The sequence below is a fragment of the Mus musculus genome, chromosome 9, assembly GCF_000001635.26.
Source record: "Mus musculus strain C57BL/6J chromosome 9, GRCm38.p6 C57BL/6J".
In the NCBI taxonomy this organism is placed as follows: Eukaryota; Metazoa; Chordata; class Mammalia; order Rodentia; family Muridae; genus Mus; species Mus musculus.
Window position 1 is genome coordinate 72,956,614 of NC_000075.6, and position 20,650 is coordinate 72,977,263.

A 20,650-nucleotide genomic window follows, 5' to 3' on the forward strand; every position below is an offset into this window, starting at 1 on the left:
TTTCTCTTTGTAACCCTGCCTATCCTGGAACTCCCTCTATAGACCAGGCTGGCCTTGAACTCAGAGATCTGCCTGCCTTTGCTTCCTGAGTGCTGGAACTAAAGGCATGAACCACTACTGCCGGATAGTTCTGCTGTATTTTATTTCAGACAAGGTCTCATGCAGCCCAGGCTGGCCTCAAATTTAGTATGTAGTAGAAGTTAGCTTTGAACTTCTGGTCTTCCTGTTTCCACTTTGCAAGTTCTAGGATTTCAGCACACACAGCTACACCTACCTGGTTTGTGTGATGCTGGGATTAAACCCAGGGCTTTGAGCATGCTAAGCAAGCTCTCTACCACCTGAGCTACCTCCTCAGCCCATCAAGTCCTTTAGTATTTTATAATTTATTTGGTTTTCCAAGATAGGATTTCTCTGTGCAGCCTTGCCTGTCATGGAACTTGCTCTGTAGACCAGGCTGGCCTCGAACTCAGAAATAGATGCCTGCCTCTGCCTCCCAAGCACTGGGACTAAAGGTGTGTTGGCACACTGCCTGACTTCTTTTTTATCTTTATTTTTAAAGATTTATTTATTTATTATATGTAAGTACACTGTAGCTGTCTTCAGACACACCAGAAGAGGGCGCCAGATCTCATTACAGATGGTTGTGAGCCACCATGTGTTTGCTGGGATTTGAACTCAGGACCTTTGGAAGAGCAGTCGGTGCTCTTATTCACTGAGCCATCTCACCAGCCCCAATTTTTTATTTTTAAGTATGTGCATGTGTGTATGTGTGTGTGTGTGTGTCTGTGTGTGTATACAGTGCCTGTAGAAGCCAGAAAAGACACAAGAGCTTGAGACAACATGCTAGGAACAAGAATAGAATAAAAAGAGGGAAATGGCAAAAAGCAGGATGAAAGTGAAACAAATCAGCAGGATGTTAGGTTCTCTGCTCAGAAGGACTGACAAAGGAGCAGAAGTTTGAGATAATGATCTGCTGACAAAACAGGTCAGGATCAGGAAGGGAGAGATACTAACACCAACTCTACTGATCCTAAACTTTCTGCAATAAATTATGCTGGAGTTTAAACATTTCCCTAAATGCTCTCCAAACTTTTTTTTTCTAGTTTAAAATGCAGCATTCTATGTGCAAATAACTTCTCTAGTACTTAATTACATTTATCATTCACATCAGACTCGCGTAATGTAGAAACTGGGCCTAAGGAAGTAGTGTAGAAGGAGCATTTAGAATAAATGAAAGATCTCAGTCATTTTTCTGCTAACAATGCACATGGCACTAAAGACGTTGGGCTGAACTACACGGCCTTCAAGTTTCTTGGCAGCTGAAGTTCGGTGTGTATTATTGAAGTCCAGTGTAAGCTACTGGGAAATGGATCAGTTTAAATCCAATAGATCCTACTATGGAATTGCAGCAAAGTTTATTGTGAGGCTTTTGGGTCTCAAAAATTGAAGTTTAGGTCCCTTCCCAGGGTTAAGGGAATGTACACACCAGTGCTCCTAGGATGGGTGACGGCGTCAGCCCCTGAACATCAAACGTTGCTTTGTATTTTGAGACAGAATATTTGTGTTTATCAGGGTGGGTCTCCAACTGAGGGCTCTGCTCAAGTCGTGAGATTACAGGCTACCACACAGCAAATGGTCAGAGCAAACCAAACGTCCTGACTCTAAATGTGCCTTGCTGTCACAATGTACACATTCCAGCTCTGCCGACCCATATCCCTCTGCATCCTAAAGCTCCAAGCTTTTTCCTTTCCAGAGCTGGGAATACAACCCAGCCTCTCCCAGGGAGCCACACCACAGCTTCTCTTCTCCTTTAGCAAAAAGTCACTTTAAACTATTTGTATGTAATTAAGTTGTGCCTGCGTGTGAGTGCGGTGCCCTCGGAAGCCAGAAGAGGGTATCAGATTGGAGCTCCTGGCGCTTGAGAGACGCCGAGCACGGGTGCTGAGCCTCGAACTCGGATCCTCTGGGAAGCAGTGCCTGCGCACGGCAGTCTCCTGTCCCCGAGCCCTCTCGTTTCCGTGTTCTGCTCTACTTCGTCCTCATTCTCTCAGAGGCAGCGGGGACACAGATACTCCAGACTCAAGTAGGACTACCGACAACTGCAATACCCAACATAGTGGGAGACCGAGGGTCCTACTGGACCCCTGACCCGGAAGGACCCTAAGGGCCGGAAGTGATGGCAACCCCGCAATCCCCGCTTCCCTAGCAACCCGATCGGCTTCCTAGCGACGTAAAGTGGCTGTGCAGTCCCTGGTCCCGCCATGCCAGTGCGAGTGAGCGAGTTCAGCTGGCAGCAGACGCCGGCCACGATCTTCCTGTCGCTGCCTTTGCGGGGCGTCTGCGTGCGCGATGCTGACGTATTCTGTGGGGAAAGTTACCTGAAGGTGGGCGGGGCGGAGATGCAGTTGCTGTGCGCCCCGGGAGCAGGAGCTGTCTTGTAGAGTGTCCATGGCTTTACTTTTTTAAAGTTAATTTTTAATTTACATTTTTTACCCTTAATTAATTTATTTTTGTTATGCTAAGGATCAAACCCAGCATCCTGTGTATGCCAAGCCACTGAGCTACATCTCTAGTAACTATGTATATATTAAATGTATGAATGCGTGCATTCATGAGTGTGCATCAGGTGTGTGCAAATGCCTGCGAAGGCCAGAAGAGGGGGGTCAGATCTCCTAGAACTAGAGTTACAGATGGTTGTGAGCCACGCAGGATGGAAGAATAAGTGCTCTTAACCACTGAACCATCTCTCCAGCCCCAATAGCTACAGGGGTGTGAGCAGGGTGGAGGGTGTCTTATTCTGTAGCCCACACTGGCAATCCTCCTGCCTCAGACTTCCAAGTGTTGGGATTAATGGGATGCTCTCCCATCCCTGGCTAAACCTCAACTTAAAGTTGATAAACAAGTCTAAAGCTGCTGAGATGGGCCAATGAGTTAATGCACTACCACCAAGCCTGACAGCTGCAGTTCCGTCCCCAGAAAGGAGAAAACCAATTTCTCACAATTCTCTGACCTCCTCCTGCGTGCCATGGCACTCAGACCCACACACATGCGCACAACGTTGTCATTAAAACAACAGCTGGGCAGTGGTGGTGCTCACCTTTAATCCCAGCACTTGGGAGGCAGAGGCAGGCGTATTTCTGAGTTCGAGGCCAGCCTGGTCTACAGAGTGAGTTCCAGGACAGCCAGGGCTACACAGAGAAACCCTGTCTCGAGAAACCAAAAAACAAAGCAAAACAAAACCAACCATCCAACCAACCAACCAAACAAAAATATCTAAAAAAAAAAAACAAAAAAACCAAACCAACAACAAAAACAAATCTGTTGTCAGTGTGGTGTCATCTAGACATATTCAGGTTCCAGATTTGCTTTCATCTATTGCGTCCTCATATGCTTTGCTAAATTATGCTGCCTGGAATAAATTCAGTGGGGTTTTGAGAAACATTTTACACACACACACACACACACACCGGGATGGAGAAGGGGAGGGCTGGCTTCAAACTGGCTCCCTCACTTCGTAGCTGAGAATGGCCTGGGATGTCTGAGCACCCTGCTTCTACCTCCTGAGTGCCCGGATAACAGGCCTGGGACACCACACCAGGAACTATGTCCCCACCCTAGCATGTTTGCTTTTTTTTTTTTTTTTTTCTGGAATAAACGGTTGTAAATTTTTTTGATTTACCTTTATTGATGTGTGTTGCAGATTTGGCTCTGTGCATGAATGTGTACCATGTGCTTGTCTGATGCCCTAGGAGTTCAGATGAGGATGTCAGATCCCCTGGAACTGGATTTCAGAGGGTTGGGAGTTTCCATGTGGGTGCTGGGAACAGAACCCAGGTTGTCTACAAGAATAAGTGCTCTTAACCACTGAGCTGTCTCTCCAGCTTTTTTTTTTTAAGATGGCAGTGTCTTTAATTTGTGTAACTAACTCAATGCCTCTCTCTCTCTCTCTCTCTCTCTCGTCTGAACAGGTTAACTTTCCTCCATTTTTATTTGAGCTGTTTCTCTATGCTCCTATAGATGATGGGAAGAGCAAAGCCAAGATTGGAAATGACACGATTCTTTTCACATTGTATAAAAAGGAGCCAGTTCTGTGGGATAGCCTTTCTGTGCCGGGTGGTAAGTTTTTAAGTGAAAGTTGTTCACTTGAGCTGGGTGCCATTCACGAGAGCTCAGTATGTACCTGTAAGCCAATATCAGAAAGCTGGGCTACATGAAACCTTGTCTCAAAAAATATTTTTCCCCCTCCGGTTGTCATGGTGACTCCAGGTGATGCTTGCTTACACGTCTCAGGTCTTAAGAGGCTGAAGTAAGAGGATCACAGTGCTAAACCACCCTGCGCCATATAAAAGATGCTGTCTCCATCAGGTTTCCACATTTTATGGAATTAGATCTAAAGAAGCCTTATCCAGATCAGTATAAGTGCTTCTCTCCTCAATAAAGCAAGTTAATGCTGGGCGGTGGTGGTACATGCCTTTAATCCCAGCACTTGGGAGGCAGAGGCAGGCAGATTTCTGAGTTCGAGGCCAGCCTGGTCTACAGAGTGAGTTCTGGGACAGCCAGGGCTACACAGAAAAACCTTGTCTCGAAAGACAAAAAAAAAAAAAAATTCATAATCCCGTCATAGTACTTTTCCTTATATTCCAGTTGATAAAGAGATGATGCAGAGAATAAGAGAAAAATCTATCTTGCAAGCACAGGAGAAAGCAAAAGAGGCCACAGAAGCAAAAGCTGTTGCCAAGCGAGAAGACCAGAGATACGCACTAGGCGAGATGATGAAGGTAAGCGACAGATTCCAGGGCACTAGAGGTGCCGATGAGCCAGAGTCAGAGAAGTAGTGCAGCCAGGAGTGGGGGTGCAGGCCACCAGGCTCCTCAGGAGGGTGAAACAGGAGGATCAGAAGTCGCAGCCATCAGCAACTGTGGTGAAACAGCCAGCAGTTGAGAGTCAGAGGCCAGCTTGGTTTACAGATGGAGTGCTAGGCAAATGATCAACTACTGCAGCTCACGAGTTAGGTCCTCAGCTTCTTGGCCACTGACCTGTGTACTGTCCCACCACTTCTCGTGTCACTCCCCCACCCCCACCAGACACTGAGCCTCCTACATGAAGCCTAGTGGGTTGGGGGAGGTGTGGACACGGACACACACAAAAATACACACACACAAACACGAGTGGGATCCACTGTTTTAGTGTAAACTGAAACCCAGGCTCTTATCCCAAGGCTCAGACACTCAAACGCATCCCACTTGTACAGCCACTGCTTTTTGAATGTTTTAAAGAACTTGCTAATTAAAATGCTTGTAGATTGAAGAAGAAGAGAGGAAAAAAATAGAAGATATGAAAGAAAATGAACGGAAAAAGGCAACTAGCGAATTAGAAGCGTGGAAAGAATGTCAAAAGAAAGCTGACGGACAAAAAAGAGTCCAGAGGAAGGAGAAACCGCTCGAGGGAAAGCAAGCTGAAGAGACCAAAGCTCTAAAACCTCGGGGTTTGCCCCGGAAGGCCCCACCCACTCGCCTCCCCACAAGAGGTGTGGCGCCCCTGTCTTTTTCTCTTCCTTCCTTTCTTTTTAGAAATCTTTTTGCAGGCATAGGCCATGCTCCGGTGTACCGAAAATGAGCAATAAGACACAAAGACGTAAGATGGAAGACCTTTGCTGAGGGGCGAGACAGGATTTGCTGTGTAGGTCTGAACCTCCTGGAATGTGATACGCTGGCCTCAACCACAAATGCTTGGCTTGTAGGGATTCACCGTCACACATGGCTTACTGGGCACACTGTAGTCATTTTGTACAAACTGGAAACATCAAGTGTAGAGAGGCATTGAAAAGAACAACAAAATACAGGGCAGACACTGGGAACTAGTTAAGGATTGGCTAGAGGAAAGGAGCCACACAATTGGTGTAAGGACGCAACCAGGGAAAAGACGGGCAACTCACTTACCTTCTTCATTTTCCTCTCCTGTAGCCCAGGCTGGCCTCAAACTTGATGCATAGAGAGGAAGACCTTGAACTTCTGATCCTCCTGCCTCCACCTGGATAGTGTTGGAATTTTAGGCGTGTGGCACCATGCCGCAAACAAGTTTGTTTTTTCCTTAGTGCTGGGAACCAAGTCCAAGGCCTTCTGCTTTTCTAGGCAAGCTTATAGAGTCCGAGCTAAATCCAACACACACACACGCAGGCATACACACACAGAGACACACATAGACATGCACACACACACACTTTTTTTTTTTTTTTGAGAAGGCATTGTATGTAGTCCAGGGCTGTCCTGAATGCCCTATATCGATTTATTTTAATGTCTTTACTTTTTCTTTCTTTCTTTTTAAAAAATAGTTTGTTTTTATTTTATGGGCATTGCTGTTTTGCCTGCATGCATATTTATGTGAGAGTGTTGGATCCCCTGCAACTGGAGTTACAGATAGCTGTAAGCTGCCATGTGGGTGCCAGGAATTAAACCCTGATCCACTGGAAGAGCAGCCAGTGCTCTTAACTGCTCAGCCTTCTCTCCAGCCTCTCCTTTTCTTATTTATATGCACTCCTTTTTCTCGAAAGTATATTACTCTGAGTCTTTGTTTCTTGAAATCCTCTCCCACCTGTTTCAATGTTTGCCTCTAAGCCTGTGCGTCATATTTAGGTATGTTGGCGTTTCTAACTAACAGCATCCTTCCTTGTCTGTAGATGACATCCTAGCACCTGGCTTCATTCCCCTTGTCCAGGCTGGGCAGCCTCTGAATCTGCTGAGCCCCTTATGCGACTGTCTGCCTTTCACTATCATCGTGGCTGCTTCCTTACTGTTCTCTGTGATGGGTGAAAAGCACCCTTCTTTAGGAAGTGTGTAGAGATACTGCTGTGTGGCATAGAGATTGGAGGAGGTGTGCATGTCAGTCATAGGTTTGCCTAGTGTGCCTCCCCCAAAGTGGATATGAACGAGACAGAAACTCAACAGGGAACCCCAGAAAAGTATTTGTGTATGACGTGTGTGTGGGGGGGGGGGAAGTGTGCCACAGTAGGTCAGAGGACAACTCTGTGGAATTGTTGTCCTGTTGTGTCCTCCCCTCCCCCCCCCCTTTTTTTGAGACAGGGTCTCACTTTGCTCACTATGTAGTCCTGGTGGCCTGAACCTCCTTATATTAGAGCAGTCTGGCCTTGAACTCACACAGACCAGCCTGCTTCTGCCCCGAGTACTGGGACTAAGGTGTACACTGCCCAACCCAGCTCCTTCCACTTTGTGCCATGCTTACACAGCAAGCATCTACCCTCAGGCCTGTCTCACTGGCCTAGCTTTGCCTTGTTTTATTTTGTTGGGTTTTGTTGTTGTGGTTTTTTTATTATTTATTTTTTGTTATTTGCTTCTTTGTTATTGTTATTATTATTTGTTATTAATCCTAGAACTAGCTTTGGTGTATAATTATCTTAAAAGTCAATGTGTTAGTTAGAAGTGAGAAATAAATGACTTGTTGGATGCCTTTGCTTTTGAAGGGAGGAATTGGGAAAACATATTTCCTGAGAAGTTAAAGGAAGACAGAGTCCCTGCGCCTCGCTCCGCTGGCAGTATTCAAATCAGCTTTACCCCTCGAGTGTTCCCAACAGCACTTCGGGAATCCCAAGTCGCAGAAGAGGAGGAGGTAGGCACACAATATCAGTAAGGCAGTCACCACTTCAGCTAGTGTCAGCGTCAGCGTCACCGCTGGTGGAATGCCTTCCCTACTTCATCTATGGAAATTAGTGAGTTTCAGGACAGCCAGAGCTATGGAGAGAGATCCTACCAGAAAAAGAAAGAGGAAAAAAAAAAAAGGAAGGAAGGAAGAGAAAAGGGAAGAAAAGAAAAGAAAGGAGAGGAGGAAAGGAGAACAAAACAAGTTAGGTTTTGTATTCCTTTGTTTTGTGTTGCATGTTTTGTTTTAGTGTTTTTCTCTTTGTTTTTGTTTGAGACAGTGCTTAGATTTTCCTCTAAACCTACTTTACTCAGTGTTCTTAAATGATTTAACCTCCCTTCTAGCTACCACCAGAGAGGGGGGTGAAAGAAGGTTAGTAGAAAAAGGGCGTTGTGGACCTGTTTCGTAGTAGTTCCTTGCGGGAGTCCACTCTTCACTGTCAGGGTACCAGCAGTCTGGTTCAATAGCAAGCACTAAACATGAAACAGTAGCACTGGCTCAATCCAGCAGAAACCAGAAGTGGCCAGAATCAACTGAAATATCACAAGAAGTTCTTTGATGTGTTTCTCTCTAAAAAGTAAAGACCAGCAAGCATTGCACAGAGTTCTAATGCAAGAATGACTTCTCATTGTGTATGGGGGCCATACATGTTTCCTGTTTCTATACCTCTCCTCATGAACACAGTCCAGGAACCCCTGCCCTCGGAATGGCTCCATCAACAGTTAAAACGAGTCTCTTCACATTAAGTAATGCAATCAGGATAATCCCACAGGTATTCTAGAGGCCTACGTCCTGGGTGATTTCCATATACTGTCGGGTTGACGGCACTAGCCAGCATAGATGGGTTGACAGCACTAGCCAGCATAGACAGTGTCCACCACCAAACTGCGTTCTCATTGTAGTGGCTGCATAAACAAGCAGAAGCACGGAGAGCCATGAGCACTGACCTTCCTGAGTTCTTTGACTTAAAAGAAGAAGAGAGGAATCCAGACTGGTTGAAAGACAAGGGAAAGTGAGTTGTCTGAGTGTCCTGCATCCCACACTGGGCTCATCATGTTCCAGGACTAGCTGGACCTTGTGTTTGTGAGTGTGCATGCTATGCTGTTGGGGTAGGCAGGCCATGTGCTGGTCCTTTCATGTCTACTTGATGCAAGCTTGAGTCATTAGGGAAGAGGGAACATCAATTGAAAAAAAAATGTCCTCAGCAAGGTTTGCTTGGCCTACACAACAAACTGAAAGCCAGCATGGGCAACTTAGTGAGACCTTGTCTCAAAATAAGGAAGGAATTGCTGCAATCTCACTACTTGAGAGGGAGAAAGGAGATCTGGGGTTTAAGGCTTTGTTCCCCAGACTGTACCATGTGAGCCCCATGTCCAAACAAACAATAAGTGAAGTAATTTTAAAAAGGGGGAAAGGGCAGGGGACAAAGCTTAGTGTTATAGCACTTGTCTAGTTAGTGAGGTCCTTGGTTCAAACTCCAATGCTACAAAAAGAGGCCTATAATCCCAGGAGCTTGGAGGCAGAAACAGCTTGGTCTATATAGTGAGTCACACACCAGCAGGGGCAACATACAGACTGTCTTTTTCTCATAGAGTATTCCAGAAAAAAAAAAAAAAAGGAGCCCATGGGACATACAATTAGACACATGACATTTCAGTCAACATCAGAATGTACACTGACCCTCAAAGAGTCTGTCACTAGTGATACCATAGCCATCTTTATGTGCATAAGCACACCTACAGCTTTCAAAAACAAGTCACCTAGTGTCATCTTTCTGAGACCAAGCAGCTCCTGCTGGTACAGATGGGGAAAGAGAGAGAGATGTGCTGTGCGCAGCTGGGATTATGATGCATGCTTTTAATCCCAGCTCTGAGGAGACAGGTGGATCCCTGGGGCTCACTGGCCAGTCATCCTAGCCTCGTCATCCTAGCCTGGTCAGGAGCCCCAGAGCCCAGTGAGAGACCCTGTCTGAAAAGCATGGTGAGGCTGGGTGTGTTGTACACACCTTTAATTTGAGGCAGGGCTCATCTACATAGTGAGTTCCAGACTAGCCAGGGCTCCATAGTGAGACCCTGTCTCAAAACAAGCAAGCAAGCAAGCAAGCAAGCAAGCAAGCAAGCAAGCAAGCAAGCAAGCAAGCAAGCAAGCAAGCAAACAAACTAACCCAAAAAAGGCAGCTGGCTCCCAGGGAGCAAATGCAAGCAGCATACACTTGCAGGTCCCCTTTGCAGGTCTAGTCCTTCGGAGCCAGCGTGTAGGCAGGCCAGGTGAGTGGAATACTCACTCACAGTAGCCCTCCACCACAGCTGAGGGAGGACAGCCTTAAGAATGAAAAATTTGAACCTGGCAGTGGTGGCACATGCCTTTAATCCTAGCACTTGGGAGGCAGAGGTAGGCAAATTTCTGAGTTTGAGGCCAGCCTGGTCTACAGAGTGAGTTCCAGGACAGCCAAGGCTACACAGAGAAACCCTGTCTCGAAAAACCAAAAAAAAAAAGAAAAAAAAAAAAGAAAAAAGAAAAGAATGAAAGTTTTGTGTAAAAAGATTTCAGTAAACCTGTAAACTCTTGTTCTGCAAAGGGATTATTATGTTTGTTATTATTTGCATAAATCTGTCCCCTGCTTCCTAAGAGACAGTCTCTGCCAAGGTTAAGTGCTACACAGTGTCTTCTAACAGGATAGTGCCAGGTTGCTGTGAGTCCTGCTTGGTGAACATGCCTCCCACGTATGACACATGAAGTCCTAGCTTCAACCTGTAGATCCCACCCCTCCCACCCCACCTCACCCCCCCCCCCAGATTGTCACAGGAGATCCATGGAGAACTGTCTTGTTATTTTGTTGAGCCAGGGTCTCTTGTAGCCCAGTCTACACTCATCGTTTTGAAAGTTGCCTTTTAACCCATGTACCTAAATGCTTTCAGAGCAGGGCCAGGAAACCTACCTTTGCTACTGTGTTGAAATAAACTAAAGTTTATAGAGACAGGCCAGTCTCCTCACCCTGCTTTTCCTGATAGAAGCTTGTTAGACTTGCTATTGTAAGATGTCTTCTCAGTGCAGGTGTAATTGTTTTCCATTGATTGTGTTTTACAGCTTATCCTATTCTGTTGCAGTACTTGGTGTTTAGAGTATGTTAACAAAATGCGGAGGAGGGAAAATTCACTCTTCCCTTTTGAGGACTTTTATCCCCTAGGGAGAAATCAGTTGCGTATGCTGCAAGAGATCACCAAGCTGTGTATTTGTTTATGGTTTTATTTTTTGTTTTGCTTTGTTTTTTGTTTGTTTGTTTGTTTGTTTGAGACAAGCTCTCACTTTGCAGCCCTGGCTGGCCTGAAACTCACTGTGTAGGCAAGGCTGGTCTTGAACTCATGGTGATTCTCCTGCTTCAGCCTCCCGAGTGCTGGACTGACTAGCCTACGCTTTCATGCATGTGAGGATGTGTTTTACTAGGGCTTTTGTTGGTTTGGTTTGGTTTGTTTTTGAGACAGAATTATGTGTAGCCCTAGTTGGCCTGGAACTAGCTCTGTAGACCAGGCTGGCCTTGAACTCACAGAGATCTGCCTCTGCCTCTGCCCTCTGCCCTCTGCCCTCTGCCCTCTGCCCTCTGCCCTCTGCCCTCTGCCCTCTGCCCTCTGGCCTCTGGCCTCTGCCCTCTGCCTCTGCCTCTGCGATTAAAGGTGTGTGCCATCACCACTGAACTGACATATCAGCACTCCTGCTTCTGCCTCCAAACTCCTGGGACCACAGGCCTTTAGCACCATGTCCATGTTATTCTTTAAAAATCATATTTAGAATGCTTCTCCCTGCTTCATTCTAATGCTAAATCAAAGGGGCATGTGTCTCTTTACCAAGATGTACTGATGCTGGCTGGCTGGCCTTGTGCACTCTGTCTGTCCGTCCAATAGATTTTTGTAGTGTTGGGGTTTGCTCAAGGGCCTCACTAACTAGACAAGTGCTATAACACTGAGCTATGTCCCCTGCTCTTTCTCCTTTTTACAATTATGTCACCTATTGTTTGTTTTGACATGGGACTCACATGACACAGTCTCCTTTCTCCCTCTCACGTCGTGGGATTGCAGTAATTCCTTCCTTATTTTGAGACAGTGTCTCATTAAGTTGCCTATGCTGGCCTTCAGCTTGTTGTGTGGGCCGAGCAAACCTTGATTTTGCAATCTTCTCACCTCAGCCTGTGACATGACTGGGATTACAGGTCTGCACCACCAGGCTGGTTGGTGTTGGCTGTGTGTGTGTTGACGGTACACCGACACGGGTGTCTTGCTCGCTCATAGCAGCTTCCTCACGTCATGAAGAGCTGTTCCCTCCTGTTGCTGTTTCTGTTCTCCGCACCAGTTTCCCCATGGTTACCAACGAGCAGCAGCGTTTGTGCTGTGTGCTTTCCTCCTCCATATCCAGCAGGGGGAGAAGTTTTACCAGCTTTTCACACTCCAACTTGAGGCCCAAGTCACCGGCTTCATTCAGGCCAGTTTAAGCCCCTTTCCTATCCCTAAATAAATTCCTTTATCAAGAAAGATAGGCATACACCTGCTGCATTAAACCAATGAGGGCAGCCTTTGGGTGGGAGGATCTGCCCTACTCAAGGTCCTTGCTTGGTGTATGTGGAAAGCTGGAGTCTGTGCAGTAGGCGGTCTCCATCTGACAGGAAATAAACAAGGCAGATGGTGAACCATCTCTCTAAGTGCCAAGTAGGCTCAATGTTATTTTTTCATGTCTGCTTCAATGTTAAATTGGCCCTTTCTTTTTGTCTCATTAGCAAATTGTTTGCAACAGAAAACTATTTGGCAGCGGTTGATGCATATAATTTAGCCATACGACTGAACTGTAAGATCCCATTATTGTATTTGAATCGGGCTGCTTGCCACCTCAAATTAAAAAACCTACACAAGGCCATCGAGGACTCTTCTAAGGTACGTATATTTCTCTGTTTGGGTGTGTTGTGTATATGTTTATGTATTTACTTCATTTAAAAATATAGTGCTTTGAGGCAGGAGAGATGGATCAGCTGTTAAGAGCACTGACTGCTCCTCCAGTGGACCCAGATTCAATTCCCAGCACCCACATGGTGGCTCACAACCATCTGTAACTCCAAGATCTGACGCCCTCCTGTAGATATACATGCAAGTAAAACACCAATGCACATAATACACACACCCATATATATATGTATATGTATATATATATATGTATATGTGTATCTATATATATATCTTTAAGATTATCATGAAGAGTCAGCTATAGTGGCTCATCAAGGGGTTGAAGGAAGAGGATCACTTAGATCAAGGCCAGGCGAATTCCAGGCAAGGTTACCAAATGAGAGAAATGTGTGCTCACTTCAGCAGCACGCATGCTAAAATTGGAATGATGCAGAGAAGAGCATCATGGTCCCTGTGCAAGGATGACACAAAAATTCATGAAGTATTTCCTAATTTTTCTTTTTGAGTTTCCATTTGGAATGTGCTTAGACTACTAAAACAATAAACTACTGATGTCTGAAAAGTGTGTTATAGAACCTAGCATGTTCACGATCCACAGGGCAGGGGGGTGGGGTGGGGCCCCGGGCCTACCTTTGCTAGGCCTTCTTTATTGGTTTAAAGGATGCTCTAGGACTTAGCACTTAGCCTAATGGTAAAGCCTCTGCTCAGCCAGTGTGAGGCGCTGGTTCTGCACTCAGTCCCCGCCCCCAGAAGTTGATGCTAAGCCCTTCTGCCTTTGGAGGTAAGCGCTGTGCTGTGTGTGGTCCCTTTTCCCTTTTGATTTGTTCTGTGTAGAGGATGCTCTACAGTTGCCGGGCTTCCTTCCTGTCTCCAAAGAGGGAGCCAAAGTGAAAGACCAATCAGCAAGTAGCAGACAGGAAGTGAAGCATAGTAAAACATCATCGCCTCTGGCACTGACAACATCCTGCAGCAGTGACGGGGAGTTCCACTGAGAGAGTCACACTGGGCGTCCTGACTGAGAGGTGTCTAGACAGAGCATAGACTTTGCTTCATGTACCCACTGCAGGCCTTTTTATGCTGTGTGATAAACAGTAGTAACCTCTGCTCTGCTGGGAATGGCTCACCCTGAGACCCAGTCATTCTCAGGGGTGCGATGTTTTGTTTTGTTTTGTTTAATTAATTAATTAATTATATTTAGTATACTGTAGCTGTCTTCAGACACTCCAGAAGAGGGAGTCAGATCTCCTTACAGATGGTTGTGAGCCACCATGTGGTTGCTGGGATTTGAACTCAGGACCTTCAGAAGATCAGTCAGGTGCTCTTACACGCTGAGCCAACTCACCAGCCTGGGTGCGATGTTTTTAATCACAGCCTCAGCACTTAGCTATTTTCCTTTCTCTCCGTTAGAGAACCTGACCTAGGATGTGGAGTTTTGGGAGATCTTGAAATAAACATGCTTGAGTCAGCTCTCAATACGTGCAAATAGCACATGACAATTTACCAATATAACTTATAGTGCGGGTCTAAATTGCCTAACATTGGCTAACATTGAACAGGCCTTAAGTTTGCTGTTCTGTGCCTTAGCCTCCCTATACCCGGGATTATCGACATGTACCACCAGGCCCAGCTGATTGATTTGTTTGTACTTTTAGTGTTTTATTTATTTTTGAGACAGGATCTCATGTAGCCTAGACTGTCCTGGAACTTAGTATGTAGAGAATGGCCTTTCACTCTTGATCCTCAAAAGTGCTGGAATTGCAAGCCTGTGACTACACCCAGCTTAATAATGCTCCAGGCACAGGAACTATAGGTGCAGAGCATTCTGCCTGACTGTTTTATACACACATGTAGTATGTGTGTGGATGTGGTTTTGGGCCTGCGTAGTGGCAAGAGGTCAATCTTGGTGGAGTTCTTCAGACACTGGTCACCTTATTTTGTTTTCTTTTCTTTTTTTTTTTTAAAGATTTATTTATTTATTTATTATATGTAAGTACACTGTAGCTGTCCTCAGACACTCCAGAAGAGGGCGTCAGATCTCGTTACGGATGGTTGTGAGCCACCATGTGGTTGCTGGGATTTGAACTTCAGACCTTCGGAAGAGCAGTCGGGTGCTCTTACCCACTGAGCCATCTCACCAGCCCCCGTTATTTTGTTTTCTAAGGATTTATTTTGAGTTATGTGTATGTCTGTGTGTGGTGGAGAGTTGGGCGGTTATTTGCACATGAATGCAAAGGATGAGACTGGAGCCCCTGGAACTGAAGTTATAGACATTAGTAAGATGTCTAATGTGGGTGCTGGGAACTGAACTCAGGTCCTCTGCAAGAGCAGCCTGTGCTCTTAACCTCTGAGCCATCTTTCTAGCCTCACACTTGCAATGTGTGTGTGTGTGTTAAGTTAAAGTATGATTATACAAGTTCCTCTCTTTCTTCTTTCATTCCCCCATGTCCACTCCTGTACCATAGACTCTTCTTCTTTAATTATCACTCCTCACCTTTTTGTTGAAGCAAGGTCTCTCACTGGGATCAGGGCCTTGCTGATTCAGCTAGGGCTGGCTGGCCTGCCAACCAGTCGGCCCTAGGGATCCTTCTGTCTCTGCTTCCCAGAGCTGACATTAGCACACTCAGCCATGCCTGTTTTTTTTTTTTTTTTTCTTTTATGTGGGTGCTGGGGTTTGAACACAGGTCTTTAGGCTTGCAGAGCAAGCACTTTACCCACTGAGCCATCTCATTAATCCCTAATTATATATACATTATTTGAAAGGCACTAGAGTTATTGACACCACCTGTTGCTGACAATGCCAATGCAAGAATGAAGGCACACGTCCGACGAGGGACAGCGTTCTGTCAACTAGAATTGTATGTTGAAGGTAAGAGACTGATGGAGGCATGGCCATAGCTCTGTTAGTAGACCCATTTCATTGCCTTGCATGCATGAGGCCATTAGATTCCCAGTTCCATATAAACTATGTGTGGTGGCACACACCTGCAATCCCAGCAAGGTCTAAGTCTTTTAAGCTTCAGGAGACCCTGTTTCAGAAAGACAAAAAGTTGTCTAGATAACACAGGTATTTATGAAATACTTGCTTTATTGATTATTATTGATATGTCAATACAGGCTTGCAAGATTATGAAGCTGCACTTAAGATTGACCCAGCCAACACAGTTGTACAGAACGATGCAGAGAAGATTCGGAATATAATTCAAGGGACGGCACTGAAGTCTCGTGACTAGAGGCAGCTAGGCACAGGAGTCTCTGCAAGTACTGTAGCTCTGTACAGTACCGCGCTAGTGAGCCTTTGGAATGGCAGTGCCTGACGAATCATCTCCAAGGGGAAAATGGCCTAGCTCTCACTGCCTTTGATCCCAGTACCGGGAAGGCAGAGGTAGGCAAGTCTCTATGAGCTTGAGGCCAGCCAGAGCTCGACAGCATGCAAAACACAAAAGAAAGCCAGAGAACAGGCTGTTTGAGTCCTCAATCTTGGCACAGGGATTGGCTGGGCTCTGATGTTGCTGTTGAAATTGCCAGGATACTACTGAGGAATCTACAGAATAGAATTTCCACATAAAAGATTGTGCATATAAAATATTCTTATTATATTAAATATAGTATTTCATTCTAAATGATTGGCTTTGGTATAATATGTAAACAAATTTTAGTCACTTATAGATACACATAACCACATAGTTTTCTTTGTATCATTTGTCGTTTGAGGCTAGACCAGTTAGAGTATAATATACATTGCATACCAACCCTGGGTCTGCTGGGTAAAAGGATATAGAATTCCAGGCTAGCCTGGGCTACATAGTGAAACTGTTTCAAGAAAAAGTGAAGAAATAAACAACAGAAAAACCAGTTACTCTGAAAACCTTATTTTTTTAAGAGATTTATTTATTTATACTTAATTTTCTGGGTATGGGTGTTTTGCCTGTAGGAATGTGTACCACTGTTGTATGCAGTGCCTGCAGTGGCCAGCAGAGAGCATCAGGTCTTTTGGAACTGGAGTTACAGACTATTGTGACCACCATGTGGGTGCTGGGAATTGAACCCAAGCCCTCTGGAAAAGCAGCCAGGGCTCTTAAGCACTGAGCAACCTCTCCAGTCCCTAAGCCATATTTTGAACTTAGGTATAGGCTGTTGTTGAAAACAAAACTGAGCAGGGTCTTGTGTGTGCCCTTAATCCCAGCACTCCTGAGTAGGAAATACAATGAAGAGGCCTTCTTCCAGGCCAGCCTGGGCCACATAGTAAGACTGAGTCTCAAAAAAATCAAGGGCCAGTGTGACAGCTTAATGGTTAAAAACACTTGTGGCTTTTCCAGAAGACTCAAGTTCAGTGCCAGCCCTACATTGGATGTCTCACAACCACTTGAAGCTCCAGCTTCAAGGATCTGATGCCTTCTTTGATCACTCTGAGCACTATTGTAGTTGCTTTTGGGTGTCATGTTTGGGGCTTAGTAATAAAGACATGGAGACATCTTTATAGTATTAGCCTGCTGGCCTTTTTGCTGAGGGCAGTGTCCTGAGCTAGCTGTCCAGACTCAGCTAATCTCCTACCAGATCTCCACCCTGGGACTCTGTGGCTCACTGACTTTCTCCACATCCTGCCCCTCCCCCAGCTTCAGCCTCCAGTTATTTTCATCAAAATCCACTCCTCCTTCCTGATACAAAAAACTTATTAGCATAGTGGGAGTGGTTCACAGTTTATTCTTTCTGAACCAATCATCAGCAGGACTATGCCAGATCTATCTCTAGGTGTTCCCTTTTGGGCACCTCCCCCAGGACAGTTGCCTTTTAACTCGATAATCTCAGAATCATTTACCTGCTTTTCCGGCAGGTGAGGGGCACCATTTATAAATAGAAAGCAGTCTTGTGGGCTATAGAAATGACAATATCATATCCCACCAGCACCTGGCACTTCAGGCACAGCAACTAACACTTGAGGAGACTGGGGCTGGGGCACCATTCACACTGATGCACTGTACATGGCGGGAGGTTATCCCAACAGAGCACAAACTCACATACACACACAGTAAATAAAGCATAAAAAATTCATCCCAATGAAAGTTAAAACAAATTTAGTTTGCAGATTTTGATGTTGTGAGACAGGTCTTACTTTTATAGTTCTGTCTTTTCTGGAATTCATGGTGGTCCTTCTGTTTCAGCCTTGCCAATGCTGGGTTTACAAACAGTTACTATAGCCAGGCAGTGGTGGCATATGCCTTTAATCCCAGCACTCAAGAGGCAGAAGCAGGTGGATCTCTGTAAGGGTTAGAGGCCAGCCTTGTCTACAGAGCGGAGTTCCAGGACAGCCAGAGCTACACAAAGACACAGTCTCCAAAAACCAAAAAGAAAAAAAAAAAAAGGCAAAAACAAAAACTTAACCATATCTTAGAGCTGGGTCTGGTGTGGTGATTCACACCTCTTGCTTAGGAGGCTGCCAAGGAGATGAGCCATCTCACGGACCCCTCTTCACTCATTTGTAGGGGGCTAGCTTGGTAGAAGCTATGGATCCCAGGCTGGTCTTGAAATCATGGCAATCCTCCTCTCTTAGCCTTCCAAGTATTGGGTTTTTAGGTGTGGGCCACCATGCCCAGCTAAATGGTAATATACGTATATTTGGCTTTTAGAGGTAAGGCCTCACTCTGTCGCTCTGGCTGGTCAGGAACTCCCTTTGAAACCCAGCTGGCCTCAAATTTGCAATCTCTTGCCTCAACTTCCTGAATGCTGGGTTCATGTGAGCCACCAGGCCAGGCTGCTATGTTCCTTTGTCTTAGTAAGTGTACTTAGTAGCATGTGCTATGATGAAAGTCCCTTGCAGCTTAGTGGGATCCATATATTCAGCACATCCGTTGGAATGTACTTCTACAGAAGACCAGCTGAAACAACTAGCCTCGTGGGACCGAGTAACTACTAGATCCTTGGACTTCCCATCCATAGCTTTGTACTGTTGGGCTAGTTGGACTACACACTGTAGTATGTCATTACAACAAATTCCCTTAATATACAGAAACATTCCATCAGTTCTGTGACTCTAAAGAACCCCGACTAATACAGCCCTTAGTAACATGCTTCAATGTGAAAATAGTTTGAAGAAGTTTATAGTTACAGAACAAAAAAAGCCACAAATCCAGGCACTTTTCCATACACTGGTGGGAACAGCAGGTCACAGTAAAGCAAGGCTTCAGGTGCTATTTGAAACATTCTTAGCTGCTGGGTTGTTGGAAACCAATGACCTACCAAGTTAATGCATTCCAAAGGCATGACTACCTCATAATCACAGGATGCCAGGTCAAATACAGAGCTGGGATAAATGGCTAGTAAGGGGACTAGAGATAGTCCCAAAGATTGTTTGTAAATCTGTAACATTCCAACTCAACCAACCTTTAAATAGGTGTGTGACTGTTCTTAGAAACTTCAGTTCACATAGTTGTTTGAGGAAAGGTCTCACTGAGTTGATCAGGCTGACCTTGAATTTGTTCTTCTCTTGCCTCAGTCTCCTGAGTGGTTGCTATAGGCCCGTGCCACCAGACCTGTCTGTGTGTGGTTTTTGGTAGTGTAGACATAGGTAACTTTATTATAAAGTGGGGTATTCTCAGGTGGGTTTTGTTTTGTTTTTTTTTTTTTTTGGAAAGAATTCTACTGTGTTATCCCAGGTTGACCATGAAATTCTGGTCCTTGTGCCTAAGTCTGCAGAGTCCTCAGGGTACAAGTGAACTCCAGCATGCCTAGCTTTGAACACTTTTTAAGATTTATTTTTAAATTTTTAATTGTGTGTCTGTGTGTGTATCTGTGGGTACTTACTGGTGAGTGGAGATGCCTCAGAGGCCAGAGGCATATGATCCCTGGGAAGCTGGAATTATAGGGGCTGTGAGTCCCTTCCCCTTTTCCCATGGTGCTCAGGACAAAACAAGAACAGTCTGTGCTCTTAACTGTTAGGAGCAGGTGTGGCGGCAGTCCTAAAGGAGCCAGAGACTGCAGCTAAGTCATATGACTTGCACCTGACTTCCTCATATAAACCACAAACATCTTGAGTGCTGCGCAGGTGTACCAGGATACAGGTGAATCCAATTTGGTGGAGATTTGCCCCTGCTGCCCTGATTAGCTGAAGCTGCGTGCCTGGTGAGGTGGCGTGGCCTGCTGTGCATGGATGGGAACTGAGAGTATAAAAGAGTGAGAGGCCCAGGGTTCGGGGGAGATATAAAAACAAGGGAGATATAAAAACGAGGGCGATATATAAACAAGGGAGATATAAAAACAAGAGAGATATATAAACAAGGGGAGATATAAAAACAAGGGAGATATAAACAAGGGAGATATAAACAGGGGAGATATAAAAACAAGGGAGATATAAACAAGGGAGATATAAAAACAAGGGAGATATAAACAAGAGAGATATAAACAAGAAGAAACAGGACTGAATAAACGTGTGCAGAAGGATCCTGTTGCAGCATCGTTCTTCCTGGCTAGTTGAGCGCGCGCAACAGTTGGTGCTGAGACCCGGGACGGGACGAGAAGACCCGGGACGAGAAATCCCGGGACAAGAAAACCTGGGAAAAGAAACATCTTCAGGCAAGAGCGAAGACCCCCTGCTACAGGAAGGATCTAGAACTGCATCACTGGGAAGGAGCGGTTAATGAAGTGTTCCTGTAAAACAGACTGTTGAGAAGGATCCGGCGTGGATTCAGAACTCTTCAGCTGGGGAACGGTACTGATGAAGAGAAAGAAGAAAGATGAAGACTGAATAAACTGTTGTTAGAAGGACTGGTGGTCACGTCATTCTTGCTGGCGAGAGCAGATGCGACAATTGGTGGCCCGTACGGGGAACCGACTCCCCCACCAAGTTCAGAACTTTCAGCAGTCAGTGGTTGCCGGCAGGGTAAGTTCACGGTGAGTGAAACTTGCGACCCCAGGAGTTTGGGAAGGACTTCGGATAAAATAGAGGTGAGCATAAAGTTGCCAGGAAGTAGGCACAAAGTAACCCAGGAGTTTGGGAAGGACCTCGGATAAAATAGAGGGGAATATAACGTTGCCAGGAAGCAGGTACAAGGTAACTA

At 45.5% G+C, this 20,650-nt stretch overlaps 1 protein-coding gene and 1 non-coding gene across 6 annotated transcripts; both read left to right on the forward strand.

Annotated features, from left to right (window-relative positions):
- The first annotated feature begins 758 nt into the window (after positions 1-758).
- Positions 759-17,076, forward strand: Dnaaf4 (dynein axonemal assembly factor 4). 5 transcript variants are annotated; one of them, NM_026314.3, is made up of 9 exons: positions 2,172-2,384; positions 3,969-4,116; positions 4,645-4,778; positions 5,302-5,527; positions 7,478-7,623; positions 8,556-8,665; positions 12,419-12,572; positions 15,360-15,465; positions 15,714-16,454. In NM_026314.3, exons 1-9 carry the CDS (start codon positions 2,262-2,264, stop codon positions 15,827-15,829), a joined length of 1,263 nt encoding a protein of 420 aa, NP_080590.3. In that variant the 5' UTR covers positions 2,172-2,261; the 3' UTR covers positions 15,830-16,454. The 5 variants fall into 5 exon arrangements, with proteins under 5 accessions (XP_006511445.1, XP_017169026.1, NP_080590.3 ...); XM_006511382.4 differs by lacking the exon at positions 15,360-15,465 and having other exon boundaries at positions 759-2,384; positions 15,714-15,797; XM_017313537.1 differs by lacking the exons at positions 5,302-5,527; positions 7,478-7,623 and having other exon boundaries at positions 759-2,384; positions 15,714-17,076.
- Positions 12,989-13,095, forward strand: Gm23567. The gene has a single exon (XR_003948432.1). It is a non-coding gene; the product is annotated as a U6 spliceosomal RNA (small nuclear RNA).
- Positions 17,077-20,650: the final 3,574 nt, after the last annotated feature.

Bases quoted from the DNA above. Each gene is read 5' to 3' on its own strand.
- Dnaaf4 (NM_026314.3), top strand. From the start codon at position 2,262: ATGCCAGTGCGAGTGAGCGAGTTCAGCTGGCAGCAGACGCCGGCCACG. The intron at 2,385-3,968 runs GTGGGCGGGGCG...TCGTCTGAACAG, and splicing joins GTGGGGAAAGTTACCTGAAG to GTTAACTTTCCTCCATTTTT. The intron at 4,779-5,301 runs GTAAGCGACAGA...AAATGCTTGTAG, and splicing joins CACTAGGCGAGATGATGAAG to ATTGAAGAAGAAGAGAGGAA.